Source organism: Perca flavescens, chromosome 17, assembly GCF_004354835.1.
Source record: "Perca flavescens isolate YP-PL-M2 chromosome 17, PFLA_1.0, whole genome shotgun sequence".
In the NCBI taxonomy this organism is placed as follows: Eukaryota; Metazoa; Chordata; class Actinopteri; order Perciformes; family Percidae; genus Perca; species Perca flavescens.
Window position 1 is genome coordinate 24,915,058 of NC_041347.1, and position 18,915 is coordinate 24,933,972.

The 18,915-nt window shown below is 38.4% G+C and overlaps 1 protein-coding gene across 1 annotated transcript in view; it reads right to left on the bottom strand.

The window, feature by feature from the left end:
• Window positions 1-4,509: 4,509 nt before the first annotated feature.
• The window catches only part of kcnh1a (potassium voltage-gated channel, subfamily H (eag-related), member 1a), a 34,045-nt gene continuing 19,639 nt past the window's right edge, over window positions 4,510-18,915 (bottom strand). Inside the window, exons 7-12 of the mRNA XM_028602962.1 lie at window positions 18,716-18,873; window positions 16,928-17,196; window positions 12,142-12,341; window positions 10,295-10,547; window positions 7,934-8,130; window positions 4,510-5,379 (exon numbers count right to left, since the gene is read on the bottom strand). Coding sequence (XP_028458763.1) covers window positions 4,510-5,379; window positions 7,934-8,130; window positions 10,295-10,547; window positions 12,142-12,341; window positions 16,928-17,196; window positions 18,716-18,873 — 1,947 coding nt within the window. The remainder of the gene's footprint in view (window positions 5,380-7,933; window positions 8,131-10,294; window positions 10,548-12,141; window positions 12,342-16,927; window positions 17,197-18,715; window positions 18,874-18,915) is intronic.

An 18,915-nucleotide genomic window follows, 5' to 3' on the forward strand; every position in this document is an offset into this window, starting at 1 on the left:
TGTGTGGCACTAAGTAGGATTAATGTGAACGTGGGGTCAGTGAGGAATCCTCTTAAATGGGCACAAAGTGTGAGGTTTATCTGACATAAGAAGATCAGCAAGAGAATAGACCTGCTGAGTTACACTTTCTCAGTAAAGTGCCCTTAGCAGGGTAGCTAAAACAAAGACTCACCGATGAATGGATTATATACGCTGCCATGCATTCCCCAAAGAGAACAGACGGTAAAGTATGTATAAAATATTTATTATGAATAGTACAGTATGTCACAGTTCATAACAAAGAGTTCCCATTGTGCTTGAAATAGTTACATTTCTCATCACTTGACGTGTGTGAACATAGAGGCATGTGCATATTACATAAACCATACACCAAATTCAAACTTTTCTCTTTCTTAATAATCTAAACATTGCAATATAATGTGTGCATATATACTGTATGTGTGTGTAGGGTTTTATAATTAGGCAGCTTTCTAGAGCTGACCACAAAAATAGTTCTGTGTTCAAATCATTTCAAAGGATTAATTTAGATATATTTCACTGCAGGCCTGAAAAAGGAGCACGGGGCAATATTATGAAGGCACAGTTTTGCATGCTTCTCAGTAGCAATTAAAAAAAAACACTGTTACAGCACAGACACTACATATTGCTTTCAAGAATCCTGTCTAAGTTTTAGAGTGCATCTACATCCCATTTAGTAACACATATGTATGGTGCTGGTAAAAAATTCAGCCTCTTGAAACAGGCGTAGGTGATACCCGCTCCACATGCCATATCTTTGTTGTCTGCATTCAATTAGTGGCACAAAGTCAGATTTGTAGTGGAAACAGATTTTATCTTACTGATTTTAATATGAAAAAAATCAATTCTTCTGTTCCCATTAGGTACTGTAAATGTAAAGAAACTAAAAAAATTGTACATTTACAGTGTAAATATGAGAGAATACAGTACTTTCAACAAAAACAAATTAATGTTTAAGATTCATAGTTTGTGTTATTCAAAATAAGTTTAAAATATACTTTGCAACTGTTACCAATTATGTCATTGGTGAAGTGAAACAGCAGTTTATTTTGGCTGAAATGAAAATATTCCACCGTAAGTAACTTCAGTGAAAACAATTCAATTGTCATCTGTTGAAGAAAATAAATATTATTTTCCATGCAGGTTTAGTATGGTTGAGTCACATAATAAATAAAATGACAAACAGCACCTCATTGTTGTTATTATTTAAAGTAAGAGCAGGCTAAAAAAAGAGAAAATATTTGTTTGAATTTGTTTTAAACAGTTTGTGATCAAACTGTTGTGTAACATTCAAAGATTCACACCTTTAACTCTACATAACATGACTCAAAGTGTAATCTCAAACTGTCATTCATACTATTCCAGCACCAGTTTGTGTTCAGAAAAAGTCTAAGAAATCAATTCAGTTCCAACATGTTTTTTCTCTCTAAGGAAAACATTCTAAAACAAACTTATTGGCCTACAAAGTCAATAGTTTGACATGTTCACTTCACATTCACTTTTTTTCCAGAGAGTTAGATGGGAAGACTCTCATGTCTGCATTATATGGAGCTAGAGCTGGAAGTCAATTAGCTTAGCTTAGTGCTTAGACTGGAAGCATGGAGAAATTGCTAGCCTGGCTCTGTTCAAGGTTCAAAAACACCTACTGGCACATAACTCCCAGTAAAACCATTCATTGGTTTTACATTTCTGACTAAACAAGCAAGATAAAATGGTTTAATGAATGAGCTTTAGATTACCTGGTTGGCACTTATGAACTTTGAGCCAGGCTGGCTGTTTTCCTCTGCTTCCAGTCTTTATGCTCAGCTAAGCTAAGCTAAGCTAAGCTAAGATAGTCAACTCCTGGCTCTATCACCGCAGTTGACGTAAAAACATGAGATTTCTCATCTCACTCTTGGCAAGAAAGCAAATAAGCATATTTCCCAAAATGTCAAACTATCCCTTAAGATGTTTTTTTTGCATGCTATTTATGAGCTGCAGACTCCTTATGTGGTTGAGCTTCTAGTAATGTATTAATTTGACAGATCTGACTGATCCCAAGTAGCCAAATAAGAGCCTCAAACTCGCCCAATTATAATAAAAGTAGCCACACAAAAAAAGTTTCCATTTAAGAGTTTATCCAGCATTAATATTTACTGCAATGCCTTGATACTTAATATGTAGGTAGGTGTGTGTGTGTGATGATTTATAAAAAATAAATACAAATAATAAACACAGAGCTTGGTTGCAATTACAACAATAAACATTATAACTGCATAACATTATTGGATTTGTCATGTGGTAATCTCCACCAAGTCTTTTGAATAACGTTATATAATGAATTGACATTTGTCAGTCTTTATCACAAGTCAGTGTGCCTGAACTAAGTTTCCCATCAGTCTCAATCATAATAACTGAAGAAGTGATTGTGTAATATCAATGTAATCCCTTTTTAATATTTAAAGATGTCAAAGATAAAGGCTGTGTCTATCATTACATAATGTTTAGATTCTGTCTTTCACAAACGTGACTAAATTCCTCAGATACTGTCGGCCATCTTTTAGCCTCCTTTTTGATTTCATGAACTTGTGTGTAAGCAGCAGCTTCATGAATTATCTGTGATAGAGAAGTCATAGTCAGATGATTTTAGTGCTTTTCCCTCTGTAAGATCAAAACTCTTTGCGAAAGCAGACCCATAAAGACCCACAAACACTGGCTCTAAACCAAATGAGTTCTCACTTTTGTGATGACATGCCCATTTATTTTTAAGCAAGCTACATTTTTAATGGAAATGGAGCCACAAAATGTGTTTGAGAGAAAAACCCTGTCGTTTTTTTCTCTCTCAGCTGTGTCCTCAGCTTGTCTTTAGTCTTGATAAGAGAAAAGGCATGCCGGGAACATAAATTTTCCATATGAATAATAAATAATATAGAATGATGCCTATTTTTTGCCATGTGAAAGACTGTATAGAAGCAGACCAGTAAAGCTCATGACTAAGACTTTCAATAAATTTGTTCTAGATTTTACTAAACTGCAAAAAACTGTTTGGTTTAAAAAATAGTCACATTTTTTAAATATTAGTTTTAAAGTTCTACTGTAGCAAATAAATATGCATACTTATTGCTTGATGATCATGGCTCTGCTTTACTTAATGTTAAATGCATCTTTTTCTGTGGGCATTAGGGTTCTGTAATGAATAAAAGTTACTACAAAAATGCTCTAAAGCACATTTCCTTCCTGTTGACTGATGTCTATTCTCGGTTTTGCGTTAGCAAGTAGATATTTCCTCCAAATATTGGCCTCAAATAAAGCAAAGCAAGAACTGCATTGCAAACACTTAGCCTTAACATTTTCATCATCGTTTTCCTTTATTAATAGTTAATTTATGAAGACAGACGATTAATTCAAGCATGCTAACTGGTAACACATGTAAACATGTACCTCAGTGGCCATTAAAGGCAAAATACATCTCTAAAGCATGTTCCATTGACTATCTAGGTCAATTTACGTGAACAAACCTGCACTTTGAAGTTTTATTTTAATTATATATAAAATTTATTTTTGAAATATTGTGCAACTGTTTTAAAATAAGGTAAGAGGCGCAGCCATTATCAGTACCATCTGCATCACCTAAATATGCATCACCAAAACTATAAATGCACGGCTCTCATGCAATATATGTATTGTGTGTGTGGTTGTAGTGTTTATATATGAGAATAACAAATACTAGATATCAGAAACGATGGATAAATTGCTCACTGCTGCCTTTTCATCAAGCCCATCCATGGTTTATAGGAATTATACACACTGCTGAACTCTGAATGCTTGTTGAGTTATCAGTTGTATTATTCATAACAATCCTGGCAATTGATATAAAAAGAAGAGTTCATCAATTGCTTGAGGAAATTACTCTGAGACAGTTTCAACATCTGGAAAAACCATCTTTTCCCACGTCATCATGGTGAAATAATGCAAATGAGTCGCTGTGTGGCCTCAATTAATAAAAAATGCACCATCTGCAATTTGAGTCACACGCCTATTTTACGTGACATGGAAAGAATCTCTTACAAATGATTCAATAACAAACCAGTGGGTCATGCTGTTTCTATTCTCTTCCCAACAGAGATACAACTATGTATTATATATGTATTGTACTGTTGACACTCGCAAAATCGAGATAAAATCAAACTGCTCAAGTTATTTTTCCATCATAGTGTGATGGAAAAATAAATCAAACTTATGTACAAACATAGAGCTGTCAGTGTTTTTGTAACCTTCCAGGGTTCAATGTTACAACAACAGAATCTGGGCTACAACCTCGACATCTCAACATGACATTCCCTTGTTAGCCAAACGCTACACCCATAGGATAAAGACCGGTGCGTCTTCAGGACCACACTGTTGCCTAAGCTAAATGCTGTGCCCAGTGCAGACTCAGCTCACCAAGTAATGTGGATATTAATGGATTCCAGCTGAGTTCACAGTTAACCTGATCAGTTAACCTTCCACTCTTCAAGAGAAAATGTCCTCTTTGTCCAGTTCTGGTGAAGCAGGTCTAGAAATGTCAAAAAGAGGCTGCGGAGAGCCAGCGCTTGATCTCCTCACTTTGAGGAGTTGAAGTGCTTCTGTGAGTTGCGCCTCCAGGCCGGACATTCGAACATTCAGGTTCTTGAGGTCGTCCTTCAGCTCCAGCTTGAGCTCCTGAAGCGAGGCCTGAAGCGTTTGCTCTTGGATGGGGTAGAAGGCGCGCTTGGTCTCTGGAGGCTGGACGGGACTGCGGTCCTGGGGCGTTATGCGGAATTCGCACACTTTGTCCAGGCGCAGGTCACTTTTGGTGATACCGCTGTCACATGAGTCTGTCTTCTTTAGACACATCTGTGACTCATGCACCTTGGTCCGTTCAGGTAATGTCTCCATGGATTCGGCTTTAGACACTTTGTTCCAGTTGTCGGCTTTGGCCATGGACTCCTTGAAGCGACCCCAGCCTTTGACTTTGACGGGTTCGGCAGCCCGGCCTCCCACCAGAGAAACAGGAGTTGGAACCTGCAGCTTCGCCTTGTTTGAGGGAGTACAGTTGGGGGATGTTGACGATGAAGGCCTTGAAGATGAGGGTGTTGCTGGGCTTTCCGTCACTGTGACGATGCTGGTCGTTGCGATGGCTGTTGTAGTTATCGGGATGTCCACGTACATAGGGCCCTTCTCGATATCAAGGTCATCTAGTTCTGGTTTGTCGGTCACTAGGCGGGCTTCCTTCTGCTGTCGAAAGCGCTGGAAGAGTTTTCTTACCGGATGATCTGGTGGCAAATTTAGGGGGGCTTCATTTTTACGTCTCTGCCGCTCCTCTTCCTCTCGTTTCACATCACTGATCTTTCGGAAGACGATCTATAAGAGAATTTAGAGTTCTTGTGACTAAAACACCATCATAATAACCATGAGGTTTGTTGTGAATGCTACATGCACAGAAGCAAATTATATTGCAATGCCTCTTCTCAAAGTCAATTTAGTCTCATGAAGTGAAGAATTAATAGTCTAAAACCTGATTAAAATCAGTTAGATGAACAGGTGCAGCTATCTTACTGATAGTATAGTTTGTGTGAGGAAGTCAACTTTTCAAAATGTGTGTGCTTTGTAAATGTCACCTTTAAACAGGCTATTCCCACGACACAGAGGGGAAGTTCATACCATGCCTCTGGCTTCAGTGGGTGTGAACACACTGTTATGCCTCGACTCAACTCAGCTCAATTTTGAAACCAGGTCCTTTTCTCTAATTCGTTTTACACTGCAGATAGTACCCCGTCAAGTGTATTGCAATAGAAACGCTGTGTGAATCTGCCGTGACATAATCCTAAACGCGGCACTCGCTGAATCCAACCAAACAGAGGAACGTCTGCACCTCGTCAATTGTACGGCATAGCTTTGTGGGCTGCCATTTTGTTCAAATCTGGGATGAGTTAAAGAAATTGCGGTAGCTTGGTTAATTCAAAATGGCAGGTTTATGCAGAATGTCCCGTGTCCATGGCAATTCTAGTGACGATACTCGATGTGCAATCAGTGTCTGCAGTGTTTTAACTCCACCCTCTAGTATTGGCTCAGCCTGCTTGGAACCTTAAACCAAGGTGTTATTAAAAAAAGCACCAGGTACCAGCTACCATCCACAACTTTTGTCAATGGAAAACCAAAAAAGAGCAGTTGAGTAGAGCTATTCCATACCACGCAGTTGAAATACGGCAATAGACTAGCTTAATTCATATTCTATATTTTTATGTTCTAGGTTTTTGTTTTATTTTGTTTTTAACAAAAAACAATTGCTGTGCATGATAGTTCATTCTTTTTCTTGGAAACAGCAGATTGACAAAACAATCCCAATTTAAGATTCATTTACTAGATTTTTCTGGAGAAGTATGGTTTTCAAGACTGTGATATGTAATTTATATTAAATTATCTGTATTAAACAGATGAAGGTAAGCAAAGCCAATTAAAGAATCCCTCTATGATACATGATAATGCATACATTGTCTGGTTAGAAGAACAGAGGTTAGAGAGAGTTTTTTTTTTATCTATCTATTTGTCATCTACTCAAATGTCGTTCCGGGGCATAATGCTGAAAGGCAATAAACACAAAAGCAGTCATCATTATTAAAAAGGTAAGACAAACTCCATTTTTCTTTTCTTTTCTTTGCTGGATTTCCAAAATCGAAAATACAACCTCCCAAGCTCCATTTGAAGACAGCGTTTGGCTCCTTATTCAATCTATCTCTGGATTTCCCTGCTGTATACATTCAGAAAGTATGGGACCCTGGTGAATAGTGAGTTCAGTGCAGCAGATGAGATTGCCTCTTCATATGCAGGCAATTTAATCTTACATACACTCTTTTGGGCAGGCTTAGCTTATTATCAATGAGGTAAGGAGAACACTTGAGTTGTTGATTGCAGCTGTTCATTTTTGAATGAAGGATATAAGTGGCTTTAATATGTGGTGGCTGTTAATGGAACTGTGTTTTTGTTTGAAGTTTAGTATATGTTGTTTAGATGGGTACGTCAACATTACTGTTATTAAATCTAGAAAATGTACCTTTTTCTAAAGGATTTGCGTGTGGAATGTTTCTGGTAGCAGCCACATTTTGGGCTTTCTTGCTAAAAGTTAGATGATAAGATCGATAATACTCTCATATCTGTCTTTAGAGGTGCTGGTAGTTGGATTTTGTACGTTTAGACAGAGCCAGGCTAGCTGTTTCGCCCTGCTTTCAGTCTTTGTGATACGCTAAGCTAACCATCTCCTGGCTGTCGTTTCATATTTAACTGACACACAAATGGTTATCAATCTTCTTATCTAACTCTTAGCAAGAATGACTGAGTATATTTCCCAAAATATCAAACTATTCCTTTAACATGAGCAGCAACAGCAACTGTGGCTAAACACAGAGAGAGAGAGAGAGAGAGAGAGAGAGGGAGAGAGAGAGATGGAGAGACAGAGAGGGAGAGAGAGAGAAACAAGTTGTACCTGAAACTGTAGAAAGAGAAGCACACATGTGTAGCCCACACACAATACTATATGACCTCTGGTAAGCACAGTGCAAAAAAACTACACGGCAATTATGACTCGTCACCAAAATAAAAACAGGATGCAGAATTTCTAAATGTTTGAAATATAAGTTTAAAAGAAGGGTCTGACCAGAGAAGGAGTAACAGGTCAAAAGGTCTTGCCAGTTTCTAATTGGTAAGAAACATGGTATGGGAAATGTCTACATATTTTGACAAATTGTGCTCCGTTCTTAACATATATGTTGTGTAAAACTTGAATTTACTCAGTTTAATAAATGATTTATGTATACAGTTGTGGAAAACGAGAGAGCTGAAGAAGTCTTCAGACATTCAAAATACCATGAAAAGCCCAAATCTGAACTGAGTGAACTGTAACTTTTAGGTGCTCACTCACCCTCTTTCGCAGGTTGTAAGTAAGCAGCAGATTTCTTGAGAAGTGGTTGGAAAACGCTGTGTAGAACTCCAGCACCTTCTGCAGGGCGTCACGTTTAATGACGTGGAGGTCGCAGTAGGTCAGAGCTCGGACGTTGGCGCAGGCTTGAGCGAGAGTCACTTCTTTCCAGAAAACATCCCCAAACACATCTCCCTTACCTTCGGAGAGAGGGCACAGTTTAAACCGGGTAATTCTTCCAAAACGTAAAGAAATAGAGAAATAAATTACCTGTTAATTCAGTACCACTTATTTTTTTTAATGCCTCAGTACAGAAACTATTTGTACTACTGTAGACGTTTGGTATCATTCTGGGCATTATTATAATATAATACGAGATACAAATATGGATCCATTAGCGCCTGCACTAAGCTAACCAGCTGATAACGCTAACTCGACCAACGTTATAACAAGGGGAAAAAAAGCTTATGGGGGTTTGTTTGGCTCGAGGCCAAGGTGCAAAGCAGCCTAGGGTGAAATTACTCTGAACCATCATTTTAAGGCAGGTCTCCGGTTGAGAGGGTATTTGCCTACAATTATACAACATTGTGTAGATACAAATAAATACAATTTATGAAAACTTTATACTGTATAGTGCTAATAAATGCTAAATAAAGAGCTGAAAAAACTGACTAAAGAAACTAAGTAATGGTGTGTTTTACAAGCTGTCGACCTGAAAGTTCTTCTTTTGGTTTATGACAGACTTACGAAGCATTAACATTAATTATTAACTACTATAAAAGCTATGAATTATAGCTTTTTAACTTAGACAAAGCGCTTATTAGATCATTTAAGAAACATAATTATTCATAAGTGCTCAACATGCTGTTATTTGTGCAGCGCAGTCAGGGCTGACCAAACTAGATGCAGAGTGAGCACTATTTTGTTGTGTGTTTTGTATGTGTGTTCTATGTTTGAAAAGCTCAACTTGACCATTATAACTGTAATGAATCATGAAGTGTTATGAGTCATTCACATCAACAGCTTCTCATACACTGTGGCTGCAGAATATTCAGGAATGTAATTTCACAAGACTGAAAACATCTGATTACTTCTTTGAACTGCAGGATGAAAAGCTTTATACAATGCAGCTTATTAAAAAAAGTTGCAAAAGCAATAAACTATCTCTGACATCCAGATGAGTTTCAATAATTAGGCTAATAACTTTTAGATCTCATGTATGTAAAGCGGTCTGGAAATGAGAAGTCAAACAGCACCAGTCGGAGGATAAAATGAAATAGTGTGTCTTGTACTTTACATGTTGTTTTGGTTTTACAGTGCCATTAGGCTAATGAGAACCTGGTTTAATAGTAGTAACTTGTTTATCACTTCAGGCTCCATTACAATCTCCATCCGGCCAATGGTATTAGCCTGACAGTATATTGATCGTTGCAAAGAGGAACCGATAGCAGGTTATTGACGAAAAACAGCCAACAGCCCACACTGGGCCTGCCAGAGCAAGCGATCCATTATTCACAAAATCAATTATCTGACAAATTAAAATGAAGACGTAAATTGGAAATACTCTGCTGGGATTTAAACAGGTCAGCATAAGCAAGGATATAATTATTTCTTCTGTATCTCGATAAATAAAGAGGTAGATCACATTGTTAGATCACATCAAGGTGCAATGGAAGAAAAACAGGGCTCAGAAATGTCAAGGCAGTTAGTAATTGACCTGGTTCTTTCCTTTTCAATATGCATTAGACATGGGTTACTACAGTTAAGAGTATTTCAGAATCCAAATTATACTCTAGTCAGGACGAGAAGGGTCTCATTTTACTTCCACAGGTCTCTGGTCTGCAGTATGTGTCCATATTTCTATAATCCAGACCGTATTCAAAATGTTACTGAGAGGGATCTGTGACAAACAAGTTATTGTTCAAATCCTGAGTTCATGACTCAGCAGACAATGATCCCCAAACATCTATTTTCACTGCAGTCGGAAACAGCTTGTAAAGTGAATAAAAGAGGATTTTAAGTAAAAGGAATATATTGTTGCTATGACACAAAACCGTTTTTTTAGAACAGTGCTGGAGGCCAGTTTAGCTGAAAGGTTTTTCCACCATCATCATCACTGCCAGTTTTTTCTCCATCTTAGATCTTAAGAAGAAGCTTAAGAAATCCATAACTTTATGTAAAGAAAAAGTTGAGCAGATCTGGGGCAGGTCTGTCAGTTGGGGGAATGGGAAGCCTTGACCGCCTCATTCATGAAATAAACACAAGTGGTGAATTGCATTATTAATTATGTCATAAATGCTCAGTGTAGTTTGGTGAAAAGACAGATATGCATCAGAAATTGTTACAAATGTACTTAAAACTCACCTAAAATGGCCACCACCTCGTCATCCTGAATGACCTCCAGTGATCCAGACACCACAAAACAGAGGCTGTCCACACTTTCACCAGCGTGGTAGATCAGGTCGCCAGGGGCGCAGTGGATGGTCTGAAACTCCATGGCCAGCGCTCTGAGGCACCCATCGCTGGCCAGCCGGAAAGCCGGGTGCTCTTTAAAAACCTTCCGGTTAAGATGAACACAAATATCTGCTCTCATGTCCTTTGGACAAATCTGCAACACCTGGGAAGACACAAGAGTACAGAGAGAAAAGCTGTATGATGACTCATCGTCAGATAATAAAGAAATATACTTTAAAGCTAATAGACATGGTATAATGCTCCTAACCAGAGGGTAAATGGTTAAAGGTTCACTGACTGATTAAATACAGTATAACCTCATTCCTTTCTTGCACAGAAAAGTGCCCTGTGCTCCTATTGGTTACCGTCATGAAAGTTGTGAAGGCCAGACATGCTAGTCTGTTTTTGCATGGATGTATTGAACTGGTTATAGCGCGACAGTGGTAGGTGGGTATACTGTGGCTTCTAAGACTGATAATGGGACGACAGCAACTTAAGTGACTTGAGCATAGATATTCACACATCTGTAAAAGGCTCGTGTTTGAGAGGAAAACTTACTGAGAGTACCTTTGGCCTGGCACGAAATAGATGTGATATATTTTTGGGAATTTTGCAATATAAATGTTTGTCTGAAACTTAAAGTCAGTTGAACCCTACAGTCATAAAGAGGACAAAATATAAATGTTCGGAGAACTTAAAAAAGCTCTTTTGATTAATGATGTTAAGTTCCGTCTGTGATATTTGTGTGTTTTTACACTACAGGTGATCTAGAGCTTCTTTCTTTTTCAGTAGCTGTAGGAAATACTTCACTAGGATAAGACTTATCCATTGGTTGGGACTGAACATGTCCAGTATGAATTACCTCGCCTATCTGCTGTGTGTCACTCAATGGTAGACTGTTGTTCAAGCACACCTAATCAACAGGATGCCAGGCGGTCGCAGGGCTCTGCTTCTAAAACAAATCTCTTTGAAGATGAATGTCAAGCAGAGAGGGATTATAGTCCATTTTTAGACACTGTAGTGTGGCCTGAAGCAGACAAATAAATAATACATAGATGCAGTGCAAGCTTAACACATACAGTTAAGAGAACACAATAAGTATCACATTTCGATTTTTGACTACATATTTCCAAGTGACAAAATCCCTGCCTTACTAGAAGTTATGTTTCTAACTTTTTCCATGATTGGATTTTTGGACAGGTGGATTTAAATGGGACAGCGTTATGAATGCTTTCTGGCTTCGAAACAATCAGAGCACCACCGGTTCAATCTATCTGCTGCCAGCTTTTAATGCTTAATTTCCACACTCAAATCATTTCAGCATCATCTGCTTTCAGTGGGATGGCTGGTGTAACTGTGACACAAAATAACCATGTGACAGTTTTTACAAAACCAATTAACAAAAAAAAAACAATTTATATATATGTAGAGAGAGAGAGAGAGAGAGAGAGAGAGAGAGAGAGAGAGAGAGATGATGTTCAGGGAGCATTAACGGCATGTTGTTTTTTTGGTTCTGCAGCCAACAACCTCAAAAAAAAGTGAATTCTATAATATACAATATATAATTTTATTTATAAACTATTTATATCAAACAAATGATGCTGCATTTGTATACATTATTAACAATCTTGTAATTAACACATTAAGTCAAAATTGCTTATCATGCTTTCCATAATAATGGTCTTGAGGAGGATAAAAAATAGCAGGATTACAAGGAAACTTAACAGAGCTATTAAAGATGAGGCAGTCTGATGTACCTTTTCAGTGTCTATACCCCGTGACATTGACCAGGTGGAGGCAATGTAATCCATAACTCTTTCACTCAAGCCCTTGGGCACCTGGTAGAGCTTGAGGAAGTCCCGGACGCTGTTTATCATCTCATGGTAACGATTTGTGTTGGCGTACATCTGCTGGAAGATTGTTGTCACATTACCAAAGATGGTGGCGTAAAGAAGAGCTGGGGAAATACAGAGAAGGGAGAGGTTTAATTTTGATACGAGTTATAGATATCCTATCCACCAAGTTTTTAGCTGCTTGTATGGGCTCAACTTCATGAGGAAATGTGATAAAATAAATCTGTGTAAATGCAAATAATCGTCAATTTATTGATTTGATAGACACTGTGCACATACATTTGGGTATCTGGAGTGCCTACCAACCCACCGTCTGTGAATTAAGACAACCCAGTCTGTTTAATTTTTAATTTTTTAATTTTCTTGGTGCCAAGATCAGAAAACATGGGAATCAAAAAGCTATTCAGATTGGGCTCTCCTCATTATGTCACATGCAAGCTCATTACAATCTTCACCCACGGCTTGAGAACTGTGGTGCACCATGTTTTTCTAGCAAGCCAATCTGAGCCGACTGGGCTTTTCATGAGGAGGACTTTAAGGGTAAATGCTAGATCAGATCTGCTAGATGTATCAATGTAGTTAGGTTTAGGCATGAGGAGTGTGAATTGGTTAGGGTTAGGGTAAGAATAACAGGGTAAGCCAATCAGAGGCAGAATAAGGCAAAAATATATGTGGGCCACAAGGCACATCCTGTGACGTCGATATGTCTAGCAGATTCGATCTAGCATCTACCGGCTTAAAGAGACAGGCGCTAAAACGGAGCGTTTCAGACAGTATGAGAAAAATAATGTGTTTTTTTCATGTAAACATGTTCGATACAAAATACAAGTATGAACCTGAAAATGAGCATGATACATCTCCTTTAATAGGCTTATAAACCCAGGGTATCATAATACTGCAGTACATTTTAAGAATAAACATGAAAATCTTTAAATCAGGGTTCAAAATGACATAAAAATTACAAAAACTTGGTTTACGAGGACAAAAACTTGGTTATCGAGGACATAACATTTCCAAAAACTGGTTTAAAAAGTAATAAATCTACAAATCTGGCTTCGTAAGGATCTTGAAATTGTGGTTTATGAGGACAAAAAAATCTCCAAAACTTCACAACACTGGTGGCCTCATTATATACTACATCACATTATATATCAGACCAAAGTAGATTAAAACTTAATATTGCAAAACTTAATATTGCATAACTCACTTTAATCAATCACATGGGAAATTAACAATTACTACTAATCATTGCCTCCAAACATAATACACAATACTCTTGTCAAAAGGGAAAAAACTTTAACTACAGCTTCTTATTGAGTTTGTGTGTAAGCATCCATCCCAATGTAGTTACATACTGAATAGGATATTTTTCTTAAAGGAACACGCCGACTTATTGGGACTTTAGCTTATTCACCGTATCCCCCAGAGTTAGATAAGTCCATACATACCCTTTTCATCTCGATTCGTGTCGTAACTCTGTCTGACGCCCCCACCGTTAGCCTAGCTTAGCCCAGATCCTGGAGGTAACCGGCTCCATCTAGCCTACTGCTCCCAATAAGTGACAAAATAATGCCAACATTTTCCTATTTACATGTTGTGATTTGTATAGTCACAGCGTGTACAAATAACAAGGTCACATGAGACGCAGCCATCTTCTAACCGTATATACAAACAGGGAACTATATTCTTAGAAGCCAAAGCACTGCTATTCTGGCGGGGTGATTAGCGCAACACCTGAAAAGCACCGTTGTTACTCTCTGCTCCTCACCACGGGGCTTCTCAGGTGCTGCGATCAAATCACTCCGCCCAAGTAGCAGAAGTAGCAGTGCTTCGCCTTCTGAGAATATAGTTCCCAGTTTGTATACGGTTAGAAGTTGGCTGTGTCTCATGTGACCTCGTTATTTGTACACGCTGTGCAATGTTGGCGTTATTTTGTCACTTATTGGGAGCAGTAGGCTAGTTGGAGCCGGTTACCTCCAGGATCTGTGCTAAACTAGGCTAGCGGTGGGTGCGTCAGACAGTGTTACGACACGCACGAAGATGAGAAGGGTATGTATGGACTTATCAAACTCTAAGGGATACGGTGAATAAGCTAAAGTCCCAATAAGTCGGCGTGTTCCTTTAACTTGTCTTGTGATAGAAGAATTAAAGAAAGGGTACAGCGGTGCATCTTTGAGGTGGTTGAACTGTTGAAACAGCTGGCGTGTGTGTGTGGATCAAAGCTATCAGATGTCTGCTCTGAGTCTGTAATGTTCTCTTGGCAATGGGTTGCCCTAATTAGCCCTGCTAGAATGGACGGTGAGGAAACATGCCAGCCACACATTTCAATTATTCTCAGATGATGACAGTATCCTGTACATGCATTTGTCTGTTTGTTTATTTCACAGCACACAATCAAAGTGTTGTAAAACTGCACAGGGAATAATACTAATTAAAAAAGCGCTCAAAAGTCCTCAAGAGGATAACTGCAACTTTCATACTTTCATCACCATCGCTCACTTGTACAGCCATGCTATCAAGCCCTGCAATATGGTATAATATTCTTTATCACCTGAACACAAAGAATATGCTCTTGTTTGTAACACTTGCAGGCATCGAAATCAGCATGTTAACAGATCAAGAAAGGTTTTGCAAAAAGGTCTGAGCCAATTAAATCTAAGATGATTTGACAATCATCTCCTTTTGCATTTGCCAAAGTTTTGGGATGACTGCTTCCTCGAGCTTGAGCGCAGATGGCAACGCTCATTTCTCTGATAAGCAGAAAATGCCGTAACAAAGGAAACTCAATCTGTCCCCGTGGAGTGGTGCTTCGTTTCGTCCCCAACATAGCTCTGTACTTGCTGACGTACACAACTTCGTCTCAGCGTTGCTCACCATCCCACAGCTGGCTTGTTTGAGGTTAGTTAAAAAAACAGTTGTCAGAAACTCAATCCCCAGGCCAACAGTTGCTATAGAAACAGGAAATATGTATAGTGCCCCCCTACCCCACGCCACCCCCCAAAATCCCTCGTCACACTGTGATCTTCTACCGCCAGCACGGATCCAGTGCTGGTGGTAAAAATAGAACAGTATCAGAGCATCCATATTTCATAGAGAACAGCTATGGACTACAGTAGATTGCATCTACAAGTGAATCCACCTGAGGCTGTCTGGTTTTTTAGATATTCAGATGTGTATCTCACAATGAAAAATTTAGACAATTCTGCAGATAAGTTTTGCTAGTTTCCCCGAGAGTGTATGCATAAACTTGAGCATCAAAAAGGTAAAGAGAGAGAGAGTGTGTGTGTGTGTGTGTGTGTGTGTGTGGAGCACTGTGCAAAATGATGGCTAGTTATTGCTTCAAGGTGTTGCTCTCCGCGTGGAGTCACACACAATGGCACCACACTGTACACTGTATTGTGAGCCACACAAGCAAAAGATACCTTATACATTTTTAATATTGATATGTGGAAGAAGGGCAATCTGTAAAAATATGCCTGCTTCCTATCAGAATAGATGTATTGTAAGTTAGTGGGGGCAGGTATCTTAATTGAATTATAATGCAGTCATTGTTACATATGTCTACAGCAAATCCAGCTGATTCTGCATTGGTAAACCACATTAAGTGACATAAATAGACATTGTTCATACTGTTAATGTAATTTTTACCCTTTTTCAGATTTAATGTATGTGATGGCTGTTTTGTTCAGATTTATGACTCATATGTTTCATTATACCAAAAACATACAGACTACAGACAAACTGCCTGTAAGCCACAGAATTTGTGAAAATGCTCCACTAAACTCCAGCCTCTGAGGAGAAGCTGTCTTAATCACGGTTTCGATTGCTTCTCTGAGACATTACAGAAAGACTGAAAACGTGTGTGAGTGATGCATCACGCTCCAGAAAATCACAACAGTTCCGCACAGAAGACTGAGGTAATGAGTCTAATGTAGGCAAGAATAACAGAGCTCCTGCTGTACTGTATAATGTCACTGTAGACTGGAGTTGACAGCAGTGTTGATGAGACTGAAAAAGAAACTGGTGAAGGCTAGATAACAATTTGAAACTCATTACGGCTTTCTTTATTTGACATTATATGAATGTCGCATACTGTTATTGATATACTTTAGTTTTACTACTAATATAGTTACTCAGTATTTTCACTAGAAACTGTTAATCTGGTCTGAGAATGCTTCCTCTGTGTGTCAGACCCAGAAAAATACCTGCATTCAGGAAAGATAGCTCCATAAAATTGCCTCAAAAACAGTGCCACAAGTGGGGGAGATCAATGCAGCTGTACACCTCAGTCACACCAGAAGTGACACAGCGAAATTCATCTGTGCATTTTTGAAAAATATCTGGCTGTGCTTTGAGCCTTAAAGGGTTCATGTTTTGTTGGAACATACTGAGAAGTAAATAGTAGGCAGTGAAGGCATCGTTGAGAACACAGGCCTATGCTACTGTAGATGCTACCATAGTTCTGGCACTAAATCATATCCAACATGAGCAGCATATTCTGGGTTAAAAGAGAGTTAGAAATATTGCTCAGCTAATCATCTGTAAAGTTCTATTTTCTGAACTTTGTTGGCTCTATTCATAATTCATTTATTCATCTACCTCAGTGGATTGTGGCTTTAAAGAGCATATTTAACGTCTAATGTATCATGCATCTGCTACACTGGATGAAAGATAAAACATCTCCACTCACATCCAATCATCATCATGGCCACTGCAAAGATTTTCTCACAGTCTGTCGTAGGGGCGATGTTGCCGAAGCCTATGCTTGTCAGGCTCGTCATGGTGAAGTACAAGGAAGTGATGTAAACAGAGTCTTTGTTGGGCCCGCCCTCCCACTTGCCTAAACTGGCGTTGAAGCGGTACGGTGTGCCCGCCGTCTCAGCCAGGATGTAGAGCCAGCTGTCCATGCGCACAATGTTTGTTTCTTCATCGATAACCTCATAATCACCGATGCTGAACCTGGAGAGCCAGAAATGGTCAAGAAATAAATAATCAGTTATGTATTAGAGATTGCATTTCATAACTATTAGTTTATATGATGGTTTAACTTTTCCCAACTAAATGCTGTTGCTCAGAGTGTGACTATTTTTGGAGCAGCACCAGCTTCAATTCTTTAATATAATTCTACACTTATTTTATATAAACATTACATTTTACTTTAGGTACGTCCTTTGGATGTGCTTTTTAATATAAGCCATTACAGGTTTTTATCACACCGTCACATGTATTTTATATTTCTTCAATGTGATTTGTAATTGTGTGCGTGAAACAAATAGACAATTATTCACGTTTGATTCTACTGTCTGGGCAAATAAACAATGTTTATAATATTGGTTAGAGCCTTATGTGGGATCCAGACTCCTGGTTTGTTAACCATGAGAATAAACAAATATGAAATCTTGCATATTAACATTGTTTGAAATCTTTTAGACAGACATGATGTTGTAGTTAGGAATATATTACTTGAAGATGCCTTCTAATGGTTATTCTGTATTGTTGGAAGTACAACACAACATAAACCTGCAGAGGAAAAATTGGTGTTCATCAACTATCAAACACATTCTCCCTGTTTTTATGTATGCAGGACATTAAGTTGTCATGCTGGTATCTGTGTGTGAGTGGGTGTGTGTGTTTAGAAATTCCCATAAACATAATAAATCAACCCATAATGGAAACTCAATGCTTCCACCACACTCGCCCCCTGAAGAGTAGATGATCTGATTAGACTTTGGAGGCTTGCGCCATAAATTTACATGTTAATGAGAGAAAAACAAATTCTCTAGAAACTGATACAACGCTTTCTGGCTTTAAGGTATTAAAAACATACAGTTTTGATGGGTGAAAACAAGTATGTTGACAAAACATAACTGCTAATTAATGCATTAATTAGCTCAATCAATGGCCTCATTATATTAATTGGCTCGGCTGTTAATGTATCACAGTGATGACAGCAGTCTATCAGAACGTGTTATGTAACTTATATGCAAATACAGTAACCTCAACATAAAATATTTTTTTAGTTTGTCTGTTTTTATTCCCTTTTTGACAACTGCATAAATGCAAATTTATATATATATATATATATATATATATATATATTACTTCTCAGTATGTTCCAACAAAACATGACCCTTTAAGGCTCAAAGCACAGCCAGATATTTTTCAAAAATGCACAGATGAATTTCGCTGTGTCACTTCTGGTGTGACTGAGGTGTACAGCTGCATTGATCTCCCCCACTTGTGGCACTGTTTTTGAGGCATTTTTATGGAGCTATCTTTCCTGAATGCAGGTATTTTTCTGGGTCTGACACACAGAGGAAGCATTCTCAGACCAGATATATAAATGTATATATATATATATATATATATATATATATACATATCTTATGGCAGGAGAAAAGTGGGGGACATTGTTTGATGAACACTACAAAGTAAAAATTACTAATAAATTGCTTAAAAATAAATATCATGAACATACCAAATGCAGGCCAGCCAGTGAGCGGCCAGTCCAAAAACACACACCAGCAGGACCAGTACAGCTGCCCCGTACTCGATGTAGTGATCCAGTTTACGGGCAACCCGACCCAGACGGAGAAGCCTGACCACCTTAAGTGAGCTGAACAGACTGCTGATCCCCTAAAACACAAATGAAAGAGGAAAGAGACAGAAAAAGAGGCA